Consider the following 21,790-nt stretch of genomic DNA (forward strand, 5'->3'; position numbering starts at 1 on the left):
TTGTCACAACGTCTTTGCGTACCTACACTGCGTCCACGTCCACGTCCACGTTCATTGACCATGAGAGTTGTTGATCATGGGCTGGAGAGATATTCTTCGTCCTATTAGGGACGGCTTGAGAGACAATTTGCCATCAAAACAACCCCATGACAATCCGGAGAAGAACGTCCGCCGCCAACAAGACCTTCTCAAAGGATTCACCTACTTTGACTCGTTCCAAGACATCGATAACTGGCATCCTGACCAAGCATACTCCTTTCAACGTGCAAACACTCCTCTACTTCCTCGATCTGGCTCCACTGTAGTCAAAGGCAAAAGCAACATCACTCTTATACACGACTTTTCTGGCAATTACCACGATTATGAAAACGTCCATGGCTCCTTCGTAGATCAACCTTCGTACAGTGGTGAATACATGCAGTCCATAGACGCTTTTGTGTACTTCTCTCACAAGGTCTGCAATTATCGATCTAGATTGATCGTCTTCAGCTAAACTCCTCAAAGCTGGTCTGTGTTCCTCCGCCATCCTGGACAAACACTTTGCATCGCAACGGAGTCAAGGCATTGGGTACATTTCTAGTAGAACCGCAATCTGTGGGCATCTCGAAGATTCTACACAGGTCTTTGGCAGACAATCAGACATGGGAGTATGCATTAGCAACCCAGCTTACTCATATCGCTCGTTTCTATGGATTCGACGGTTGGCTAATTAACATAGAGAAGACCTTCCCTATCGCTGACTGGAGTCTCCAATGTCTGCAGGGGTTTCTAGAACAGTTGAGATCATCCTTCGACGACGGATGTGTCATTTGGTACGACTCACTTACATGCAAGAATACTATCAACTACCAGAATGGATTGACGGAGCAAAATATTCTGCTAGCGAAAGCTGCTGGCTCCATACTCACAAATTATGTGTGGACTGCAGAATCAGCTGCTAGGTCCAAAGCTTTCGCGCTGCAGAATGGGTTCGATCCTGTAAAGGTTCTTTGCGGCATTGATGTTTGGGCTCAAAGCTCGGAAGGCCCAGGTCGATTGAGAGTGACCTACCCCAAGGAGATAGGAGGAGGCACCGGCACTGGTTTAGGTGTCGCAAAATTGGCCGAGGTTGGGCTTGGTTCTGGTCTCTTTGCTCCAGCCTGGCCGTATGAGCATTTCCCCTCTCAATCAGACTCGGAGGCCGTCGAGAGGTCTATGTGGACTGGAAATCCTTTGCCAGAGACCTTGCGCTGCAGCTGTACCGTGAGGGATCGTCACTCCATCCGGAACTACATGACTGAGCCCATATTCAAGAATGCTCATGAGTACCCTGCCGGCTCAGAAAATTTCTTCTACACCGATTTCAAGCAAGCCTTTGAGCAATTCGTCTGCTCGAGTGGAACTGCCGAAAAGAACCGAGCAGCAGCAGGCCTTGTCTCGAAATCTGTATTACCGCGACCAGTCTTATATGCTGGCGCTCAGAAGACGCTCTTCAGTCAGGTGAAATGCAACCCACCTAGACTGACATTGTGGGCAAACATTATTCAAGGGGAAACAAGCACATTTAGCGTCTTGAGGCTTTTCAATCTTGATATGCCTGCCACGAGGGATCTTTCGATGGTAATCAAGTATCGAAAGCCGAAGACATCTACTCGACTGCGAGTGTCGCTTCGACTCGAGGGCTTGGATGTAGACGTTCCCATGACGAGTGACGGATGTGAGCAAACAACGATGACTCGAGATATCCAAGCAGTTGAAGCAGGCAAAGGGCGAATCACTGGGCTCTCACTGTGTGTGACAGGGTTTTCCGAGGTCACTGAGACCAACACCCTGCTCCTCGCCGAAATCATGCAAGTCTGTATCCAACCAAGGAGCGGCAAGACCAGAAGCTATTCAATCTCCGACGTGGCACTGAGCGAAGTCAACGAGACGTGGACTTCTCTTTTGTGGAAGGTCAACACCGAAGGACTGGAGGATGCTGGTTCCGAAGATGATGGACTTCCTCACAGCGATGTTACAGGACCTTTCGATTTCTTCGTCATCAACATAGATGGCAGGGAAATAGGAAGAGGGTATTCACTAGACTACCTATTACGAGACATCGACGACGAGATATATGTAAAGCTCACGGGAGTCGGATATGACGGCGAGGTGAAGTGCGTGTACACGGGCAGCTTACGGAAGTCACAACGGCGTTCGGAAGAGAGCTGGCAGCTGGTTTGAAGAGGCAACTGCTGTGGGCGCGAAGGTCCTTGATGGTGTACAAAAGCACCCTGAGCTGCAACTCGAAAGTTCTGAATGTCCTGCTTGAAAAACGTCACAAGTGCAGTCACAGTCTTTGAGTTTTGCTGAGGGTGACGAGTCTCAAGCTGAGCTCGAAGCTCCTCCCTGAAACGTTGACGAAGGGGGAAGTGGACAGCGCACGGACGCGTTTGGACAACGTGTCGATAGCTGTTCGTTCAGTGCCATGTAACAAGTTGCATCTCCCTTCTTTGCTACTTTCGCTGTCAATTCATTCTGTGCCGTGTCACAAGCGCCCCATCAGCGCAAACAAAGCCTGCAGGCATCCTTCACTCAGACCCAGTCAGCACAAGCCCAGCAGATTGGGATTGGTTACAGCAATGATGAACATCTTCCGCATTCTGGGTATGTTTGATGGCTGATGGCCGCTTGCCATTGCAATGCGCTGACCGACATGTGTATAGGCGACTTGTCGCATCTGTTCTCCATCCTTATCCTGCTGCACAAGATGAAGACATCCAGCGTACGTCCCTGTTGTCCATCGCAACCATCAACCGAACCGTCGAGTCCTAACCATGTCCCCAGAGCGCATCAGGCATCTCGTTCAAGTCGCAATTCCTCTATCTCATCGTATACGTTACTCGATACATCGGTACGCCCTCCTGCCTCGAGAAGAACACTCATCGCGTACTGAGACCCTTCATACAGACCTTCTTTGGACAGACCCCTTCAAGAGCCTGTGGAACACTACTTTCAAGCTCGTCTTCATTGGAACCTCTTCATACATAATCTATTTGATGCTCAACGACTACAAGCCTACCCACGACCCCAATCTCGACACATTCAGAGTTCAGTACCTGGTCGCAGGAAGTGCTGTTCTGGGAATTCTATTCCCTTACAAGTATATCCCTTCCGAGGTAAGCAGTCTGAAGTCGACTCATCCGAGAGGCTCGAGAAAGACGCTAATACAGAGCAGATGCTCTGGGCCTTCTCCATCTGGTTGGAAGCTGTCGCCATCCTTCCCCAGCTGTTCATGCTACAAAGAACCGGCGAGGCAGAGACCATCACCACACACTACCTCTTCGCCCTGGGTGCATACCGAGCCCTGTATATCCCCAACTGGATCTACCGTTGGTTCACCGAGGGTTGGTTCGAGCCCATTTCGGTCATCGCAGGTCTTGTTCAGACTGTCCTGTACTCCGATTTCTTCTACATCTATTACACCAAGTACGTTCCTCGCAACTGACTTTCTGGGAGGGATCTAGCTAACAACCAACTGCAGGGTTTTCCAAGGCAAGAAGTTCAACTTGCCTGTGTAGACGATCAACAATACGCATTCTCGGTCGGAGTTGAATTTACGACTTTCTTGTTTTCGATAACCAAATGCATGGGCAGGCGCTTGGTGATGAGCAGATACCCTTCTCAAGACATCTTCATAGCCATGAATAGATCAGAATCCATTTCAAAAGTTTCAACCAGGGGTAGGTCGTCAATCTGCTCAGTCTCGTCGTTCGAGGCCAAGCCGGATTTCACGGGAGAATATACCGCGCAGCTGGCATTCACAGCACGTACGGCCACAGTCAGCTGAAAACTGGGCATCCCGTCCGCTCTGCCATACATAAGCAGTTGAACGGCAGATTAGTACTACGGTGGGTGACCACGTGGGAATCCCTGCTGCTGTACGTTTTGTTTTGCATCTCCTCTTTTGACCATCAACCATTCTGCCTGGTTCCTCGAGAATTACAGTCGAATCTCGGGAGGAGCGTAATTCTTGAGAATCATGTTGGCTGTATCGGCTTATCGACAGCGCCCCATTCCATTTCGGGAGACACGCAGCAGTGACGCTCGAACTACATGGAATTGGGCTTCGCATGTCGCTGGCTCCTTCCCACTGTGCTGACGCTGATGTTTGTTCAAGGAAGTTGACGGCGACCACTTGGCATCCCAAATCAGACAACAGCCAATATGTCCTTGACTTTCGCCGAGTCGGAGACCACATCCCTGCCGCTTCTCGACTTTGATGATACGACACCTGGAGACGATCCCGTCATCGGTACAGTCGGCGAAGCAATCGAAGCCTCGAAGACCCGTGCAAGAAGTGGAAAGTATCCGAGCTCTCTTTCGGAGCTGGTCACTCTGTTGGCAGAGCTTGGTGCTAATGGTCCAATTCATCTTCGGAATCTAAACATCGGCGACTGTGGAATACGAGTCGGACACGGAAATCAATTTGATGTCTTTCGGCAAGTCGATCATGTACCTGGATATGCCCTCCAAAAAGTGGTCTACAAACGAGTCAAGTTCAGACCCAAGCAGACCGACAGCGACTCTGCTGTGAACCGTGAGTACCGAAGGACACTTCGATACTTACAACTTGAAGTCATCAGTTTGTGCCATCCTCGTTTGCGAAATCACCGGAACATAGTAAAGCTGCTATCATGGGCTTGTAATAGCATGCCATCATTCAAAACAGACCGATCCGACTGACTAAAGTGCAGACGACTATCCTGACCGTAAAACTCCAATCCCCGTTCTGGTCATGGAGGCAGCTTTGTTCCCGCTCTCGGAAATGTTAAAAGATTCACAACGTCACCTAGACACCTTGATAGCTGTCAGCCACTGGGACATTCGGCACCACATAGCTCTCGATGTTGCTGCAGGAGTGGAAGCTTTGCATAGCTCAGAGATCATTCACGGCGACATCAAGCCAGCCAACGTTCTCACATTCCGACAAGACAACCCGAGTGTTCCTTTCCTCGCGAAGCTTAGCGACTTTGGTGTATGCATCGATATGTCTGATCACAAGATTGGTGCACGAGACTATTTCGGCACATCGAAATGCCCGAAGCCATAGACCGGGACCTTGATTATGACGATACTCTTCTTGGGCCATTTCGCGCACATCACCTCAAGGAGTTTGACTCTTTCAGTTATGGAATGCTACTTCTTGCGTTGTTTGTGACTCCGGGTGGCGACGCTCCTAAACTTTGTCTAGACCGAGAGAATCTGAAAGAAGAAACTATTCGGTCCTGTACTCGGCTCTTGTTGAGGGATGCAAGATCCCTTCCGGCTGATATCAGTCACACACTGGACAAGGCTCTGCACTCGCTACTCCGACTGCGGCCCTGCGATGGAGCTCTGCCCACGATTGCACTCCTCAATACGAATCGCCCAAGTTTTTAGCATGGCTTCACGAGTCAATACCAACAAAAGACGAGAACATTGAGGCTGGCAAAACGAGCCCCTCTTATAACACTGGTCTAATGTACTGGGCCAGATTGGATGAGAGATTATTCAAGGATCTGGATTGTCAATTTTACCAGAACAAGAAGGTCGGACAGTTACCTGACTTTCTTGGTGCCACACTTCTAGGCCTAGCGTTGGAAGCTAGCACGTCCAGCCTCGAGGAGAACCGTCAGAAAGTGCTCGACTACCTGTTGATGACCTGATTCATCTATATGCGAGTCTCTGATTCGCTTAGCAGTGATGCCTTGCAGTCACCCACATATTTCTGCGTGCGTTGTAGGCTTCGCGTGGCCATGACACTCATCTCAACACCAGAACACTCTTCAGAGTCGAGCCTCCAACGTTGATACAAGTCACTGCGGTGGTTGTAAGAAAACAAGAAGTGGTTACAATTGAATTTTTACAGAAGGGGAAGAGGACACTATGGGTCGTTTTATCGGGGGCGGCTAGATGCTGGATGATCACGCGCCCTCGGCTCGAGCCCCCACCTCGATCATTGCGCAAATCGGAAACTGATTTCTTCCAGCCAGACAAGCAAATCTCGAGTGTTTGATATCTCTTAACCCTAAGCCTCCGACATGATAGGTGACAGAGCTGGCTTGGCCATAGAAGCACCACTAAGCCATCTTCCTGGATGGCCATACATGAGTAGATAGACTGCCACGATCATTGGTGCAAATTCGAGGCAGCCAAAGTAAACTTCATGCGAGGACAAATTCTGCAGCAACCCCTCTGCCGTCTCTGCCAACCTGAAGCATGTCCTCAGATAAACTGCCAGGGCAGCCACGAAAACACTGGCAGTGAAAGCTGGACTGACTTTTCTGGGGCTAGATCGAGCTTTCAGAAGGATCCAGATGAACACAATCAGAAAGACTGCGAACGAGAAGACCTGGAAAGCGAGACCGGCGAGCAGGATGTGGTTGTATGTTTCCTGGTTGCCATTGCCATTGCTGTAGGATGTGCCAATCAGAGCGGCGCCAGCGACTTGAAGAAGGGTAGCCACGACATCGCAGCCTACGAAGCCCCACAAGATGAGTTTAGGCGACAAAGGAGCGTATTCCCGACCGTAGAAGTTGGTCAATGTGGAAGCGATTGTGTAGATGGATGCGCTGAAGAGGACAGGAGCGACGACGATACAGAAGTACTAGACAGCGTTTGTCAGTGACTGTGATACAATAATGCGTCTTCCATGGGAATATTTACCTGGGCGACGAAGTATGCCACTGCGTAGGGATCTTTTACATTGGACAGAATACGGAAGATGTAACCGATTATCTCCATTGCTGTGCCCACGGCTATGGGTATGAAATACCACGTGCGGTATCTCGACAGCAAAAAGACATGTCCAGCAAATCCTAGACCGAAAAGGACTATGGCGATTATGGACAGGACGAGTGATGGAACATATCTAATAGAAATGATGTCAGCGGACGAAACAGTACCGCTGTCTGTTTATCGCGCAATACTAACCCATAGATGATGATTGAAGAGTCCTTCATAGTATCGAAATATGTCCACTTTGGATTATGATGCTTCGGATGAGGATTGATCGGGCTCGTCAGCACCTTTTGTCACTTTCATCCTATACCGTTTTGTCGGGCCAAGCAAACAATCAAAGCCCGCTCGTCATCAAGCTTTTTCTGTATACGCACCCACTCTGGGAAATTCGAGCAGTTTCCACTGCCGCCTTGATTATTTGGAGACCTTTGCGAGATTGACAAGTATAGTCAGCGGTCCTCACATCGGTTGAGGTTCAAGACAGTCACGGTTGTCAACTTTGGCTTCTACATGTCGCGTAGAATCGATTCATCTGGAGAAACGTCGGACACTCAACGACATTGACGCGATACCTAATGTGCTTCGCAATGGTGTAGTCTCTGGCGTAGAGAGTCCTATCACACACGTGGAAAATACTACGAGCGGGACTGAAGTCCGCCGCATAATGAAACGTTGTCGGTCAAGAGCCGCGACCCCGGCAGCGACGAAGCACAGCTCTGAGTTAAAGGCGCTTCCCTTGCCCTTGTCGTCCGCTTTCCATAAGGAGTTACTGCAATGTGATCTTCAGTCGCTCCCCTCGCTCCTTCCGGTCGATCAGATCTATGCTCGAGTCGCGTTCCGACCGTCCGGTTAATCGTCTTCGAGAAGCCATCGAACGTTACAATTAACAGCCATACATTTCCTACGGTGCGGTATATCATGCTCAGGTCCTCCTGGTCCTTCTTCTTGGTTTCTTCCCCTCAATTCATCGTGATGGCTTGCCCTATACAAGCGGCTCACGTCTATACCGCAAAGCCAACGGTCTGACGTAGCAAAAGCGAAATCCACTGCAACAAGCTTCCCGGAGACCATCGGAGACCATGCATGACAACATGCAAATCGGACATCAGCTCACAAATATGTAGTTCGCGTCGCGACGCAGTCTGTGTTCCCTATTTTTCATTACAAAGCATCACCATGAGAATCATCACATCTGGCCTTGCGTTTAGCACGCATTTTCTTCTGACCCAAGCAGCACCACTTTTAGCCAACAACTTCGGCAGACCAGCTCAGAATGCAACATTCGACTATGTGGTTGTAGGAGGTGGTACTGGTGGTCTAGCGATTGCCTATCGTCTGGCCGAAGCCAACCACGCTGTTGCTGTTATTGAAGCAGGCGGCTTCTACGAAGTCGAGAATGGCAACACATCGGTGGTGCCGGCATATAATCAAGACTACAACGAGATCACATCAGACTCTCAATGGAATGCACCATTGGTTGATTGGGGTTTCTTGACAACACCTCAAGCTGGTGCTCAAGGGCAGAGGCTTCATTATGGACGAGGCAAGATGCTTGGTGGCTGGTGAGTGGCTTTCAAGTTACGAAAGCGGAATACGCTGACAGATTGGAAGCTCTGCAGAAAACGCCATGAACTATAACAGACCTACCATTGGTTCTCTCCAAGCTTGGTCAGACAGTGTAAATGATTCAAGCTATCTCTGGGACAACTTCTTGCCGCATTACCAGACCTCGATCAAGTACACCAACCCCGATCAGACCTTCCGGGAAATGAACGCGTCCGTACCCTTGATCACCAGCGAGAACGGCACTGGGCCATTGCAAGTCTCTTTCCCGCACTGGGCAACCCCAATCGCGTCGTGGGCAAAGCAGGGTCTAGCAGAGATTGGTGTTGGGGAACTGCACGATTTAATCAACGGTGACCTGACCGGAGCGCAATTCAGCCCTCTCACGCTCAATCCGAGAGACCAAACCCGTAGTTCGTCACAAACCTCATTTTTGGACACCGCGATGCGTAGGAGGATGACAAACTTGAAGGTCTACACCCACACTTTAGCGAAACAAGTCTTGTTCGACCAGAACAAGACCGCTGCTGGTGTCTTGGTAGAGAGTGGTCCTTCGCCTGAGCCTTTCATCCTTAGTGCAAAGAAAGAGGTTATCCTCTCTGCAGGCGCTTTCCAATCACCTCAGTTGCTTATGGTCTCTGGTATTGGTCCAGCTAAGGAGCTGCAAAAATTCAACATCTCCGTCGTAGCAGACCGACCTGGTGTAGGTCAAGATATGTGGGACCATGTGGTTCTCAGCGTCGGTCAACAGGTCAATGTCGAGACCTATGGCAGTCTCATGAACCCAGCAGCTGCAGTCAAAGCTAAGAACGACTATCTAAGCCCTAACCACACCGGGATCCTGACAAACGATCAGTCTGATTTCTTGGGCTGGGAAAAACTCCCATCCAATTCACGATCGACCTTCACGAACTCAACGATAACCGATCTTGCAACGTTCCCTTCTGACTGGCCAGAGATTGAGTACGAAATTTCCTCCGCGCCCTTCGGAACATCGTCATTCTCTACACCAGAGAACGTGATAGATGTCGGCTACATCCAGCCAGTCCTCCTCACACCTCTATCTCGCGGTAACATCACTCTAGCTAGCGCAGACATGTCTGACGCTCCTCTCATCAATCCAAACTGGCTCACTCATCCTACCGATCAACAAGTTGCAATCGCTGCTTTCAAACGCGCGCGCCAGTTCTTCAACACCTCCGCCATTGCACCCATCTTGATCGGAGAAGAATTGCTCCCTGGTCAACAGGATCTGCCCTTCGATTCTGCAGATGAGGAGATTCTAAGCTACTTGCAGGCGAACATTGGATTCAATTGGCATGCCAGTTGCACTTGCAAGATGGGTAAGAGAGATGACGGCATGGCGGTTGTGGATTCGAGGGCGAAGGTCATTGGCGTGGAGAGATTGAGAGTGGTCGATGCTAGTGCTTTCCCATTCTTGCCGCCTGGTCATCCTCAGGCTACCATTTATGCATTGGCGGAAAAGATTGCCGGTGATATTCTGGCAGGTAGATGAGATATGAGTCGCGTAATTGTAACATGTGTGAAGTGGCCAACGACATGACACGATTGGTGTGATGTTTCGATGACAAAATGAATCAACGGTCCAGCATCCTTCTTCGAGCCCTTCACATGTGAATTTGAGATTTGAATGTCATAATTTAGACATCTCGCCAAACTCTCACCGGACCAATCATGTGAGATTCGCCTGTGTCGATTGCTACACTTTGGTGTAGTGGTTGGATGCGCCCGTGATGATTGATTGGTCCGGCCTCTATCTTCTTTTTGCCAAAAGTCTCGAGTTCAACTCACACGGTGGGCGAGCTTTTTGCAATTCTTTTGGCGTTATATCTGCCTGTGCTTCATTTATTAGATGAGGGTCACCAGCGTAAGCCCTATGGTCTAAATTTCAGGTCTCTGGTCAAGCAAGATAGTTGCATACAAAGAGAGCAGAGATTGATCGATGTCAGTTCGATGGGATGTCTGATTGTTATGCATCTTTCCCTCTTTCCATGTCTAATTGTAAGCTAGGTACATATCTCAGGCCGGGAGCTGGTGTGGTGATCCGCTCCTTCTGCATATATACAGCTCATGGCTCACTCTCCTCATCGCGTCGGCCTTCTGTAAACCTAGCAGGTTCTCTTCTACTCTGGTCGACCTTCAGATGAAAGATATCAAGCCTCTGATAACCACCAACGACATCATGATACTGTTTGCCCTCCACACACTCCGAGACATCCAAATCCGCATACAGGATATCCTCTCTGTCTTGCAAATACTCCGTCTCTTGCTTCTTCCCATCAGCATCAACAGTAAACCCAGGCATCAACATGCCAGTGGGATCCAAAAACATCGTGGCCGCCCTCTGAGAAAGCTGTAATGTCTGTCTGACACTAGCTTCATTGCTCGCCCCTTGCGCAACAATATCAATAGCTTGCTCATCCAAAAACGCAGCATTGATGATGCCGAAACATTTGGCTTCGAAGCAATGAGCAGCAGCTCTCGTCCTGTTGGCAGCAACATTGTCATAATTCCTCGCTTTGCCCGTAATGTTATCCGCCTGCAACGCTCTGGTTGGCCACACAGCAGGCCAAGTAGATATATGTATCTGTTCCCCTTGCGCCATCAACGCAAACCTCGCCAACGGATTAGTATTCTCTCCACAAATCAATCCTCCAATCTTGCCGAATTCCGTGTCTACAACTTTCAACCCATATCCATCCCCAGCACTCCAAGTAAGTTTTTCGAAAAATGTAGGTTGGAGTTTTCTATGATGGTTCAAAATATCTCCATTGCTCCCGATCAACACGTTTGAATTCCACAGTGTGGCACTGCTGTATCTCGCTTTTTCGGAAATGCCTATGCTTATCATGGCATTGCATCTTTGAGCCGTGGTGCGGAGGGCATCGATTTCCGGGCCGTCGATGTAGATGGATTGATCTACCATTCGTTTGAACAGATCGTGGTTTTCTGTTGGTGCGCGGATGGCACTCCAGATTGGAAAGGCGGAGATGTATGTTTCTGGGAAGATTACCAGGTTGGCCTTGTTGGAGGTTGCTTTTTGGATCAAGGTGGTTGCCTTCTGGGTTGTTCTGGAGGCGGAGAGGAAGATTGGGGAGGCGTGACAGGCTGCTGCTCGGAGGACTTTGGTGGTCATGGTTGAGGACGATGAGTATTGATCAAATAGACAGATGCTTTTCGATTGATGGATAATACGGGATTGGCGGTGGTGATGGACGAATGATCGACTGGAGAATTTGGTGCAATGCTATAAGCACATCTATTTCTGAAGGTAGTTTTGAAGGATCGTTCTTGCCTTCTATCTCGATGTTATACTGGATGGTCATGAGCTTGGAGTAAACATGTGCGGGTAGAGCGGGTATAACGGATGACCTCGGTCACCAGAGTGGGGAAGGAGCGAGCTCAGTATGCCATGTCAACACGACATCAAAATTTGTGGAAGTGTGTTGAGAAATATAATGACGCGGCCGTGAAGCATTCTCATCTTCAATTAGTGATAGATACAAAAGAATAAACAGATAAATTAGAGACTTCTTTTCTTGACGAGAGTTACATTTACTCGCCCTTGTATCCCTCAACGAGAACAACGGGACCAGTGTAAGTCTTTCTGGCTCTGAATACCCAGTCGATAACAGCGATGACTAGAATGACCATGAACATGAGTACCGACCAGTTGAAGTCGGCGGCAGCATGGGAGGTGGTCTGAGGCCAGAACATCCAGAAGAACACAAAGCCGGAGTAGACGACAGCGAATGTGTTGATAGGAATACCCCAGCGGCCGAGAGACCATCTGCACTTGGGCAGAGAGTCGGGGTTGGTAAGACGGCGGTACAAGACACAGCCAATACTGACGACGTACGTGATCATCAAAGAAGTAAGGTTGAGCGAGACGATGGCGTTGAAAGCAGCATCAGATCCAATGTTGATGAGTGAGAGAAGGATGGTGAACATGCAAGTAACGGCGACCGCATTGTTAGGGACCTCACGCTTAGGGTCAACCTTAGCGATCCAGTCGCTGAAAGGCAGGCCTCGGTCGCGAGCAAAGGACCAGGTTTGGCGAGAGGTCGACACGTTGTAAGAGAGAGTACCAGCGTAGATGAGGATGACGACGATGGCAGAGAGAACGTTGAAGGCGGGCATCGAGAATGCCTGTGTAAAGACGTACATGTAAGGGTAGCCTGATCCGTTGTTGGCATCATCAATGGCTCCGGAAAGATCGACAACGCTGAACATGTAGGTGATGAGGAAAACAAGACCGAGTGCACCGTTCAGGAAGTATGACCAGATCATAGCTCTAGGCACGTTTCTTCCGGCATCCTTGACCTCTGCAAAGGTGGTTAGCAATGGAACCGTACAGATTCAGACACAATATATCTTACCCTCAGAAACGTGAGCAGCTGCATCGGAACAGATACAAGCATAGACGGCCGAGACCTGACCGACCATGAGGGAGAGACCCATGCTACTCCAGCCTCCAGAGTTGGTGAAGGTGCCGAAGACATCAGAAGCAGTATTTCTAGGCGCAAGGACCCAGATCATAACAATGATGACCAGGAAGCCAAGGACGTGAACAATCATCATTATGTTCTGGAAGACAGGCATCGCTCTAGATCCCCAGATGTTGGTGGCCCAGACCACAAGGGTGATACCAATGACCAGAAGAGTGCCCTGCCAGTTGGCGTAGCCATAGTTGGGATCCTTCTCGTAGATCAGGGACTGAATCAAGGTTCCGACCAGGTAAGGTCCCGATGCGGTACCAGCCTGCCAAGAGAGAGTTGACATCCAACCACCAAGGAAACTGAGAATCTTCTGCTGAGATGGGGGTGCGAATTCGGAGATCCCTATTAGGTGAACGTCAGTTGGTATGCTCCATCTTTGTAAAGCTGGTAATCAGATGGGTCTTACAGTGATATTGACCGCCAGCAGTTGGGCACATGGATGCCATCTCGGCCAGCGAGAAGACGACAAAAGTAAAACCAAAGAAGGTCCAGATGTAAGACCATACCAGACCTGCAAGACCTCCGTTGACCATGCCTGATGTTGTCGCGGTCAGGAGGACCTCCCAGGTTCCTTGGAGAATGATGGTGAAGGCGATAGTCGACATGGTACGGAAGTTTCTTCTCAGTTCCTGCTTCTTGCCCATACGCTTCATCTCCCGCGCGTCGTTACGAGTGAATCCATCATCGTTTTGAGTATTGCGAAGGTGACCATGGTAGTCAAGATCGGCGTCGTCGTCAATGCCATCGAAGCTACGAACTTCTTTCGTTCCCGAGGCGAGTCCAGGCTTGGTGGTAGCCTCAGGCATAACACTGGCGGAAGAGGTGGACGCGATAGTGTGATCCATGGTGTCGTTACTTCCAGGACGCGCTTGAGGAATAGACATTCTTATCAGCCTCAGGAAAAATCAAACGACCAGGGAACTCCACCACTTTTGAAGAACTCGAGAACTAAAGCGATCTACCTTGGCGGGGCGCGAATGCTCTTAAGTTATTGTAAAACGATAGAGGGTCGCTGACGGCCCGTGCGGTATGTATGCGAACCTCGATCGCCCTAATGGCTGGGCAATGTGCGGATGGGGTGTGGACCGTCTGCCGGACGTTGAACTTAGTTAACGTGAACGTCCGGAGGTGAACGAGGTTCAGGCGTCCTCGCTAGAGAGATTATGGTTTTATTTGAAAGCTGATTTTGGTCTCTTATCCAGAGCGGTCAATTGGCGTTTTGGTAGTCAGCTATTGTGAGCATCTGCCCGTTGAAAGTTATTCCGGTACGTCTCGTGGTGCGCGTGCTGCAAGAGGATTCCACACACACCATGCCGCGCGAAGGATCCGCTTCGTGCATATAGCGCACGGAAGTTGCAGGCCCATGAGACGTCGGCGGCGAAACAATTTCGCTATTTGACTTCGAGATTGGTGGAAGGCACAGAGTAGCTTTTCGAAGTCAAGTATCCACCGTGATATAGACGTCTGGACCTCATATGGCGCGGTTCAATTCAGACCCTTATATTGCAATATATTAAGCGTAAGTGAGCCGAATTGGCCCTGAGGGTCTCAGTGCCGACGGGTAGAATTGCAGCTTCATCAACGTTGATCTCAACCGAGCGGACTCGCCTCTACGATGCAGCAGTCTTACGCACGTTAGCAAGATTCGGCCGACTGACGAGTAAGGAAGGCGGTTCTAAGTGGGGATAGGAAGCGAAAACCGTCGCAAGCAACCGGCAGAGAAGTTTTCGAGGCGTCGTGGATGAAACTAGAGCCCCTCGTAGGATTTTGAGGCGCATCAAAATTTCCGGGCGATTGGGCAGCCACGAGAGGGTGCAGCATGCAGCCGAGAAAAAGCACGTGGAATCCACCAGCCGAGTCGCAATGGTGGAAAACGGTGTTAGAGGTGGGTTTACGAGTGGTCGTAAGCAAATGGTGAATGGCGATCAATCGTCAACCTGTTTCAACAAATAGAGCAGATATTGCGAGAGTGGCATGAGGTGCAGAGCGGTCAGCTTTGACCACGGATCTGGCCGACGAACCACAGGTGCACAGCTCTTCAGCCTCTTCTGGGGAAGGAGAAAACAACCGGGGAAGGGCACAACCCTGTCCGCCTGCCGGAGTACTTGATATGATAGAGAACACAAGAGCGAGGTCGATCGTGATATAGAAGATTCCATGGCAATGACTAAGTACGAGGACGATAGAGTTGATGTATGAATATAGCATTCGGAAGGATTGGCTTCAGCCCTCAGGATCGAAGGAGCATTTCAGTTTCGCTCGTCGACGAAGACGGTCAAAGCTCCGGATACTTACGAAAAAGGGTCCACTCGATAGAATCACAAGCTTCCACGAGAGTCAACAAAGTCAAGCACCTTCCAAGGCAGCTATTCGAAATGTTACAGTCAGACGCCGACAACTACTTCCAGACCTCGTGAGCGACAGCAAGATCCGATACGCGCAAAGGAGTCGTCTGCTGAGACCTGGTGACAAAGGGATTCGGTCGCCGAACAGAAGCGCAGACAGGCCAAAGCCGACAACAAGAATGGAAACCCAGTCGCCTTGACCTCGAAGATCCTGGCCATTCACGCCGATGATCAAGATCCGGATGCTGTCTACATTGCCGAAGCCGCAGGCACAGCAAGACGTGTCGTCCTGGAGGTACGCTTCAACCTGCTCCAACGCGCGAGGCTATTCTGTACTGACAACGACCAATCAGACTGGCGACAAATCCACCGTCTACACGGGCGCCGCTGCTCCTTTGACATCCATCACCACCCTCAGATCACCATCCGCCGAGCCCATCCTGTTCGCAGCATGCTGGGACAAGACAATCCATTCCTGGAACCTCAAAACCCGCAAGCCCATCCGTCGCTACACCGGCCACTCGGACTTTGTAAAATGCGTCCTCGCAACTGAGATCTCCGGTACTCCTGTACTGCTATCAGGCTCAGCAGACTCCAGCATCATAGTGTGGAACGTTGAGACAGGAAGAAAGATTCACACACTCAAGGGCCATGCACGCGCTGTCCTCGACCTTGCACTCGATCCCGCCAAAACCACCAAAGACGAGCTGTTCCTCTTCAGTGCCGACACCGTGCGTGATATTCTTCGCTGGAAGATCACTCTTGACAGTGCTGGTCAGATGTTGGCCGTCCCTCTACGAGTCCACGAGACTTCTGTCAATCGTTTGCGCTTCGAGGACTCGCTGGTCGTGGACGCTGACGATGCCGATGCCGATGCGGATCTCTGGACTGCATCATCGGACAAGACTGCACAAAGACTGGTTCGCTCGCGCGACTGGGCTTCGGATACCACACTCAGCCATCCTGACTTTGTGCGAGATATCGTCATTGACCAGCAAGCTGGATGGGTCATCACTGCATGTCGCGATGAAGAGGTGCGAGTATGGGGTTCTTCTTCTGGCAAGCTGGCTTGTGTCTTCAGCGGCCACTTCAACGAAGTCACTGGTCTTGCTCTGATGCCTCCTGCTCAAGGAAGCAGAGCTAGCCGTGTCGTCAGTGTGAGTATCGATGGTACTCTCAGAGTCTGGACACTCGACCCGGCAGAGATGAAGAAGGTCCAGGAAGAGTACGAGCGTCTACAACAGGGCATCGAAGTCGAGGCAGAGCCCGAGGTCAAGAAAGAAAGCATGCTCACAGCAGAGGAGGAAGCCGAGCTAGCCGAACTGATGGACTCTGATGACGAGTAGATTGTCCGAAATGTAGAGAATTAATCATTGTACAGCCGAAACTCGGGCTTCTATCTAAACACGTTCATGACATTCAAAGTTCCTCCTCTTCATCAGCCAGTCCAACCAATCTTCGTTCCGCAAGCGCCGAAATCTTCTCGCCCAGTACATCTCTTTCGAACCTTGCTGCGATCCTGACTGCCGCCTCGAGCATCTTGCCTGATCTGTCTCTCATCAAGCTGACCATCTCCAAAGCCTTCATACCTCTCTCTTCGCCCTCTCTGCACTCAGCGGCCAGCAATTGGAGCAGCACCTTGTCAACTTCATTCTCACGCTGTGCGGCTTCCGTCTTTTGTGCGTGCGTAGCATTGGTGTTGTTGACCAAATCATCCTGCAGACTCAACAACACCGAATTGCGCACATATTGCTCCTCCAACTTCTGCGCATCGCTCTCTTCGGCTTCATCTTGGTTCTCTTCGTCACGAGCTGTGACTGGCACCTTGAATTCAAAGTCCGACAGCAGCGGGCGAGGGAAGTAAGGATACTTTTCTCCACCCTTGAGAATGATGCAGTGGAATTTGTCCATGGCTACTGCGACTGGCCAGTGGATTTCTTCTTTGCGTCCAGAGGCCAGACGATCGAGTTGACTTGTGTCGAGGAGGGGCACCCATTTTGCTTGCCCGGGTGTTCGCCAGTGAAGACATACTAGCAATACACCCTCTGAGTCGTAGATGCAGGGATCGCCTCTATCTGACCAAAAGACCGATTGCAGTTCTGATTGGTCAGGGAGAGGGATGATGTCTTCAGATTGACAGACTTCGTCGCGCTTCACGTTCTCGATCGTGTAGACCAATTTGGCTGTACCGTCGCCGCCGATGGGCCCGTTGCCGATTGTGAGAACGTAGTCGCGCCAGGATGCGCATGCCACGGCTGGAGTGCTCTTCTGTCTGTAAACTCTGAAAGGCAGGCCGTAGAGTGTGTAGACTCTGACATATCCCTTCGATGTTGTGACAACCACGAAACTGGTGCTAAGACTCAGCGATGTGACTTCCTCTCCTGCAGGCAATTGTGTTCGCCAGTCTGTTCTCGAAGTCCATGTTTCGTGAGGGCGGAAGTAGACGAGACTGGGGTGTTGATCGGAAGATGGGCATGAAAATGCCGCACCGTGCTCTCCCAAACAAGCCTTATCGTAGAGGAAGGGATCTGTGAAATGGAAGTCGCGATGAGCAGCGCGGTCGTAAAATTCGACCGTGACTGTGTGGTGAGTGTCTTGGTCAACTGTCCAGATGAAGCCAGTCAAGTTCAGACAGAGGTAACGACGATTGCCTCTCCAGGGGGTACTACCCGGTTGGAAGGGATCGTGGAGACGAGGCTGCCACCTGGCGCTTCCGTACTGTTGAGGTCGCTTTGATGGAGGGTATTGGACATGTGCTCCAGGTCGTTTACCATTAACATTGACTTGCTCAACATAACCTGCACCGTCGTCGTCCACAATGAAGGGATCTCCATTCTCTGACAGTCCATCGTCTCCCAGGATGTCGTCGAGGGAGTCGGGAGTTCCAGCTCTGCGCTGAGCACCAGGTCTTGCGCCACCGTTCACCAGAGTCTTTGAAGCACCTTCTGCAGGTTCGTTAAGGAAAGGTGCAGGTACCAGAGTCTTCTGCAGTAAAGATGCGTACCCCTGAGGCACAACTCCAGTATGCATATACAGCTCTCCATCGTTGGTGGTGTATGACAGAAGATTTTCGGTCGGGTGCCATGCAAGAGCCAGAACAGGTTCTCTGTCGCTGTCAAATTTGAGGACGGGTTGCTGCGTCTTCGTGTTCCAAAGAGTGATACTGAGATCTTCACTGGCAGTGGCGAGTAAAGCTCCGTTTGGCGACCAAGATGCAGCAGTAATGTCACCGCGTCCGTCTCCTTGGAAAGTTCGTTGGTTAGACCAGTCGCTCCTCGAAACTACTTGGATGGTCTTGGTAGGCGTAGGTGCAGCGATTGCCCTTCCATCGGGATGCCAAATGACTTTTGAGCTTGCCTGAGAATCAGTCTCCATGATTTTGATCAGGCCGTCCAGTCGCTTGACCAGTTTCGGTTCTTCGGAGCTCAAGGAATAGACATAGACCATGCCGTCAGAGCAAGAAACGGCCAAAGTAGATCCACTGTGATCCCATGAAACGTGCTTGACAGGCCGTGATTGATCTCTGAGATATGTGACCCGGGTCATATCATAGGTGTTGACTATCTTTACAACAAGCTCACTATCATGGGAATCAGTACGTGTTTTGGACGATCGGTTGCTCAAACCTACTCCGAAGCTACGGCAGCCCACAACCCATCGGGTGATATTGAGATATCCCGGATCGGTAAAGTGCATCGGACGAGCACCTCTTCAAGGAGATGGGTGGATAAGGAGTATCTGCATACACTGCCATCCTCGGAACCAGTCAAGAAGAATTCGTTGGTTGCAGCGACTGCTGTATGAGAATCCTGGACGACATCGATGTTTACTGGCTCTGCATCGGAACCAGTAGTGAAGACGCGAATAACATTGTTCAGTCCGACTGTGATCAACCTGCTGCCGTTTGGGGTATATGCTAAATAGGTCGGTCCAGGGGCGTCTGTAATGAATCAGTAAACACTAGCAAAACATAGAGATACAGAGCGAACATACGAGCCGGTCTAGCACGAGGTTTTGAAGCCATTCTGAATACTTGAAATGCTTCAATCTGAAAGTGATGTGAGACCTTTCCAAATCACAAGATGGACGTGCCGAGAAGTGACGCGAGAAAGGACGCGACGCGGACTCCAATTTCAGACTTACTAAAGAACGTCAGTATCTTGTCCACCAGTACACACTGCGCACGCATGTTGTGAATAAGATAGAAAACGTTCTCTACGGTATGCTCCAAACCGCGGCAACGCCTTGCGCAAACATCTGTGTTTACCATCACTTTCCAAACTTCGAGCTCTCTGCAACCCACAACCACAACCCATCATTTTCAACTCCAACATACCCATCCAAACAACCACAATCATGTCCGACGAGAACAAGACCACTTCCCAGACCGGTGCTCCCATCCTTACCGACGCCGAACACCAGCAGGTCCACGCCCAGCTCCACGGCAAGGGCAAGGGTAAGGCTGTCGAGGACATGGACATGGACGACGACAGCTCTTCTGAGGAGGAGGAACAGGTTGGTCGCATCTCCGAACATTCTGCAGAATAAATTCACTAACACAATTGCGTAGGCCGCTCCCGGTACGAACCACAAATATTCAGTCGCCCTACGCACAGTATACTGACATACAACAGAGGAACACGACGAGGGCGAAGAAGACAACATGGAGGAGATTGACGAGGACAACATCATCTCTGGCGGCAGACGCACCCGCGGCAAGACCATCGACTTCGCTAAGGCTGCCGAGGGCCTTGACGACGACGAAGATGAGGACGAGGACGATGACTTCGAGGACCCTGAGGAGATGAAGCAGTAGATGCTCCTTCTATCGCACCCCAACTGCTGCAATCGGCGCAGCTCGAGAAAAGTTTTCGTCTTAGTCTTTTCACAATCATTACTGCCATGGTCGGCATTGGGTATTGCGCGACTGGGGCACGGCGTCTCGGGTAGGAGGACGGTTACATGTTTTGCTTTTCAGCATTCGAGGAGTCACGGCGCGTGGCTCTGGCATATCAATGATGGACACCAGCTCATCATCAACGAAACGAACCTTCATGAGCAATAATTACCTCCAATGAATAAAGACGGACTTCACGTCCAAGTCCCTCATTCACAAACTCTTACCTTTGTCGATTCTTCTTCATGCACTTGCTAGAACGCGCGGAGTGAAGCGAATCTGATGTCTTTCCACCACGTTGGCCGGACGAGTGAGCTGTCCACGTTGTCTAGCATAACAACACTTGCATGTGACAATGGCTCAATAGGTGCAAACTCAGCCGCCTAAATGGGGCCCTTAACGCTGTCGTTTTCCGACGGGGATCATGTTCGCAATAAGGCATATCTGCCTAAGAGCCCTCCCGGTATCGGCGGTGCTTTCACTTGTGGTGGTGTGTTTCGCTTCGTTTTTACCAATTCTTTCCAGGGCTAAGCAAGCCATATATGCACCAGTGGCAGCGGCTGGACCATATCCATGCTGTTCCGACTGTTCCCGTTGGCAGGGCTCTTTCCTAAACTCACCGAAGTCTGTCCTTTTTTTCTCCTATGGTTGAGAACTGGACATCGGAAGAAGCAGGACACTGCCTTCTATCTGAGTCGAATAGGGAAAATCATGTAGGTTCGGAAGACCTCTAACTCGAGGCAAGAATGAATGGTCTTGCAACGACTCCGGTTCTACTATGTACATGGCACCTCAAAGTAGGTAGCAACCGACGTGTGTTTTAGAGCAGCGATAAGATGGTACGTCAGAATCTCTGACATGTCGCTGTGACTATCCTACCTCCGCCGTGCGGGTCGAGCCAATGAGAAGGCGGACAAAGAAGATGAGCAACACGGCAATCGGCCGGGGAAACCAAACATCCAATAAGATCATTTGCTGACCCAGCCACCGGTACACAATGGCAGCTCAAGGGTCCGGGGAAATTCTTTGTATCGCTGCCGCAAATCAAGCAAATGTGCATGTCATAGAGCATGATATTGACAGGTAGATGTACGGAAGTACTAGAGACAATTGATAAAAGACGAGACTCTGCGTCAAAGTGGTAACAAAGATGGAAAGTATGACTGAAAGCTTGGCCGAGCAAGTTGTATTTACTGTTGATGGAAATCTTGTTGAGAAGTCACGACCAGAAATAAATCTTCAAAGACTCCCTGCAACGAGACAACAGCATTCTGATCTAGAGACTTCTCTTAGCGATAAGCACCTCGTAAAGTACTACTTCAATATCCTGCCTGAATTACGCGGTTGCCTCCGTCCAGAGAGCGGGAGCATCTGGTTATTACCTTTGCTTGCCAGACTGCGCTAGTAGACTGATCCCCACCTTTGGGCCAATTTACAAAAGCGTGGCAGTCCCTCACCCTCTTCGCCTCGTCTTTACCTCTCGTACGCCTGAACTACGCTCTGCACGCAGACCATCAGAGCATCCTTGGATCAACGTAGGTACGAAGCTTCTTTTTCTCGGCTGCAGTGCGCATCACAGCGTGCAAGACTCTGGCCTCTCATTCGTCGAGACCTCGCCTTATCATATCTGCACCACTTTCTTTTGCCTCCTCCCCGCAATACCGTTCTCCAGTTGGCATACTCCGTGCAGCGGAGACGTGATTAGACGGTCGATCACCTGTGTG

General features: G+C 50.4%; 10 protein-coding genes across 10 annotated transcripts; 6 read left to right on the forward strand and 4 right to left on the reverse strand.

Moving 5' to 3' along the window:
- Window positions 1-24: 24 nt before the first annotated feature.
- Window positions 25-2,572, forward strand: M438DRAFT_344443 (uncharacterized protein). Its single transcript, XM_029905232.1, has 2 exons — window positions 25-454; window positions 505-2,572. The coding sequence occupies exons 1-2, from the start codon at window positions 77-79 to the stop codon at window positions 2,200-2,202; spliced, it is 2,076 nt and encodes a 691-aa protein (XP_029762220.1). The 5' UTR covers window positions 25-76; the 3' UTR covers window positions 2,203-2,572.
- Window positions 2,477-3,808, forward strand: M438DRAFT_344445 (putative ER lumen protein retaining receptor). The gene is made up of 6 exons (XM_029905233.1): window positions 2,477-2,625; window positions 2,685-2,743; window positions 2,806-2,872; window positions 2,929-3,137; window positions 3,197-3,447; window positions 3,503-3,808. Exons 1-6 carry the CDS (start codon window positions 2,601-2,603, stop codon window positions 3,537-3,539), a joined length of 648 nt encoding a protein of 215 aa, XP_029762221.1. The 5' UTR covers window positions 2,477-2,600; the 3' UTR covers window positions 3,540-3,808.
- M438DRAFT_271068 (uncharacterized protein) lies at window positions 3,775-4,062 on the forward strand (the record flags this gene model as incomplete). Its single annotated transcript, XM_029900454.1, has 1 exon — window positions 3,775-4,062. A coding segment is annotated over one exon (288 nt), but the record flags the coding sequence as incomplete, so codon positions are not given.
- On the forward strand, window positions 3,775-5,276 carry M438DRAFT_390967 (kinase-like protein). Its single transcript, XM_029909062.1, has 2 exons — window positions 3,775-4,663; window positions 4,716-5,276. The coding sequence occupies exons 1-2, from the start codon at window positions 4,186-4,188 to the stop codon at window positions 5,069-5,071; spliced, it is 834 nt and encodes a 277-aa protein (XP_029762222.1). The 5' UTR covers window positions 3,775-4,185; the 3' UTR covers window positions 5,072-5,276.
- A 370-nt stretch (window positions 5,277-5,646) lies between these two features.
- M438DRAFT_316249 (RTA1 like protein) lies at window positions 5,647-7,237 on the reverse strand. Its single transcript, XM_029902685.1, has 3 exons — window positions 6,934-7,237; window positions 6,667-6,871; window positions 5,647-6,607 (listed from the first exon to the last, which is right to left on the reverse strand). Exons 1-3 carry the CDS (start codon window positions 6,960-6,962, stop codon window positions 6,029-6,031), a joined length of 813 nt encoding a protein of 270 aa, XP_029762224.1. The 5' UTR covers window positions 6,963-7,237; the 3' UTR covers window positions 5,647-6,028.
- A 680-nt stretch (window positions 7,238-7,917) lies between these two features.
- Window positions 7,918-9,856, forward strand: M438DRAFT_316251 (alcohol oxidase; the record flags this gene model as incomplete). Its single annotated transcript, XM_029902686.1, has 3 exons — window positions 7,918-8,303; window positions 8,353-9,100; window positions 9,161-9,856. The coding sequence occupies 3 exons, from the start codon at window positions 7,918-7,920 to the stop codon at window positions 9,818-9,820; spliced, it is 1,794 nt and encodes a 597-aa protein (XP_029762225.1). The 3' UTR covers window positions 9,821-9,856.
- A 537-nt stretch (window positions 9,857-10,393) lies between these two features.
- M438DRAFT_270549 (carbon-nitrogen hydrolase) lies at window positions 10,394-11,461 on the reverse strand (the record flags this gene model as incomplete). Its single annotated transcript, XM_029900398.1, has 1 exon — window positions 10,394-11,461. The coding sequence occupies one exon, from the start codon at window positions 11,459-11,461 to the stop codon at window positions 10,394-10,396; it is 1,068 nt and encodes a 355-aa protein (XP_029762226.1).
- Window positions 11,462-11,880: 419 nt separating this feature from the next.
- Window positions 11,881-13,477, reverse strand: M438DRAFT_271062 (amino acid transporter; the record flags this gene model as incomplete). Its single annotated transcript, XM_029900453.1, has 3 exons — window positions 11,881-12,650; window positions 12,705-13,166; window positions 13,231-13,477. The coding sequence occupies 3 exons, from the start codon at window positions 13,475-13,477 to the stop codon at window positions 11,881-11,883; spliced, it is 1,479 nt and encodes a 492-aa protein (XP_029762227.1).
- A 1,722-nt stretch (window positions 13,478-15,199) lies between these two features.
- M438DRAFT_333967 (WD40 repeat-like protein) lies at window positions 15,200-16,515 on the forward strand (the record flags this gene model as incomplete). The annotated part of the gene is made up of 3 exons (XM_029903665.1): window positions 15,200-15,237; window positions 15,299-15,464; window positions 15,523-16,515. 3 exons carry the CDS (start codon window positions 15,200-15,202, stop codon window positions 16,513-16,515), a joined length of 1,197 nt encoding a protein of 398 aa, XP_029762228.1.
- Window positions 16,516-16,588: 73 nt separating this feature from the next.
- On the reverse strand, window positions 16,589-19,193 carry M438DRAFT_333968 (WD40 repeat-like protein; the record flags this gene model as incomplete). Its single annotated transcript, XM_029903666.1, has 3 exons — window positions 16,589-18,749; window positions 18,800-19,109; window positions 19,163-19,193. The coding sequence occupies 3 exons, from the start codon at window positions 19,191-19,193 to the stop codon at window positions 16,589-16,591; spliced, it is 2,502 nt and encodes an 833-aa protein (XP_029762229.1).
- Window positions 19,194-21,790: the final 2,597 nt, after the last annotated feature.

Source organism: Aureobasidium pullulans, assembly GCF_000721785.1.
Source record: "Aureobasidium pullulans EXF-150 unplaced genomic scaffold scaffold_6, whole genome shotgun sequence".
In the NCBI taxonomy this organism is placed as follows: Eukaryota; Fungi; Ascomycota; class Dothideomycetes; order Dothideales; family Saccotheciaceae; genus Aureobasidium; species Aureobasidium pullulans.

Excerpts from the sequence above, each read along its gene's own strand:
- M438DRAFT_316249 (XM_029902685.1), bottom strand. The coding sequence starts at position 6,962 with ATGAAGGACTCTTCAATCATCATCTATGG. Across the intron at positions 6,872-6,933 it reads TCTTCAATCATCATCTATGG|ATATGTTCCATCACTCGTCC; the intron begins GTTAGTATTGCG and ends CATTTCTATTAG. Across the intron at positions 6,608-6,666 it reads TGGCATACTTCGTCGCCCAG|TACTTCTGTATCGTCGTCGC; the intron begins GTAAATATTCCC and ends AACGCTGTCTAG.
- M438DRAFT_344445 (XM_029905233.1), top strand. The coding sequence starts at position 2,601 with ATGATGAACATCTTCCGCATTCTGG. Across the intron at positions 2,873-2,928 it reads ATACGTTACTCGATACATCG|ACCTTCTTTGGACAGACCCC; the intron begins GTACGCCCTCCT and ends CCCTTCATACAG. Across the intron at positions 3,138-3,196 it reads ACAAGTATATCCCTTCCGAG|ATGCTCTGGGCCTTCTCCAT; the intron begins GTAAGCAGTCTG and ends AATACAGAGCAG.
- M438DRAFT_344443 (XM_029905232.1), top strand. The coding sequence starts at position 77 with ATGGGCTGGAGAGATATTCTTCGTCCTATTAGGGACGGCTTGAGAGAC. Across the intron at positions 455-504 it reads TTGTGTACTTCTCTCACAAG|CTGGTCTGTGTTCCTCCGCC; the intron begins GTCTGCAATTAT and ends AACTCCTCAAAG.
- M438DRAFT_390967 (XM_029909062.1), top strand. The coding sequence starts at position 4,186 with ATGTCCTTGACTTTCGCCGAGTCGGAGACCACATCCCTGCCGCTTCTC. Across the intron at positions 4,664-4,715 it reads AAAGCTGCTATCATGGGCTT|ACGACTATCCTGACCGTAAA; the intron begins GTAATAGCATGC and ends ACTAAAGTGCAG.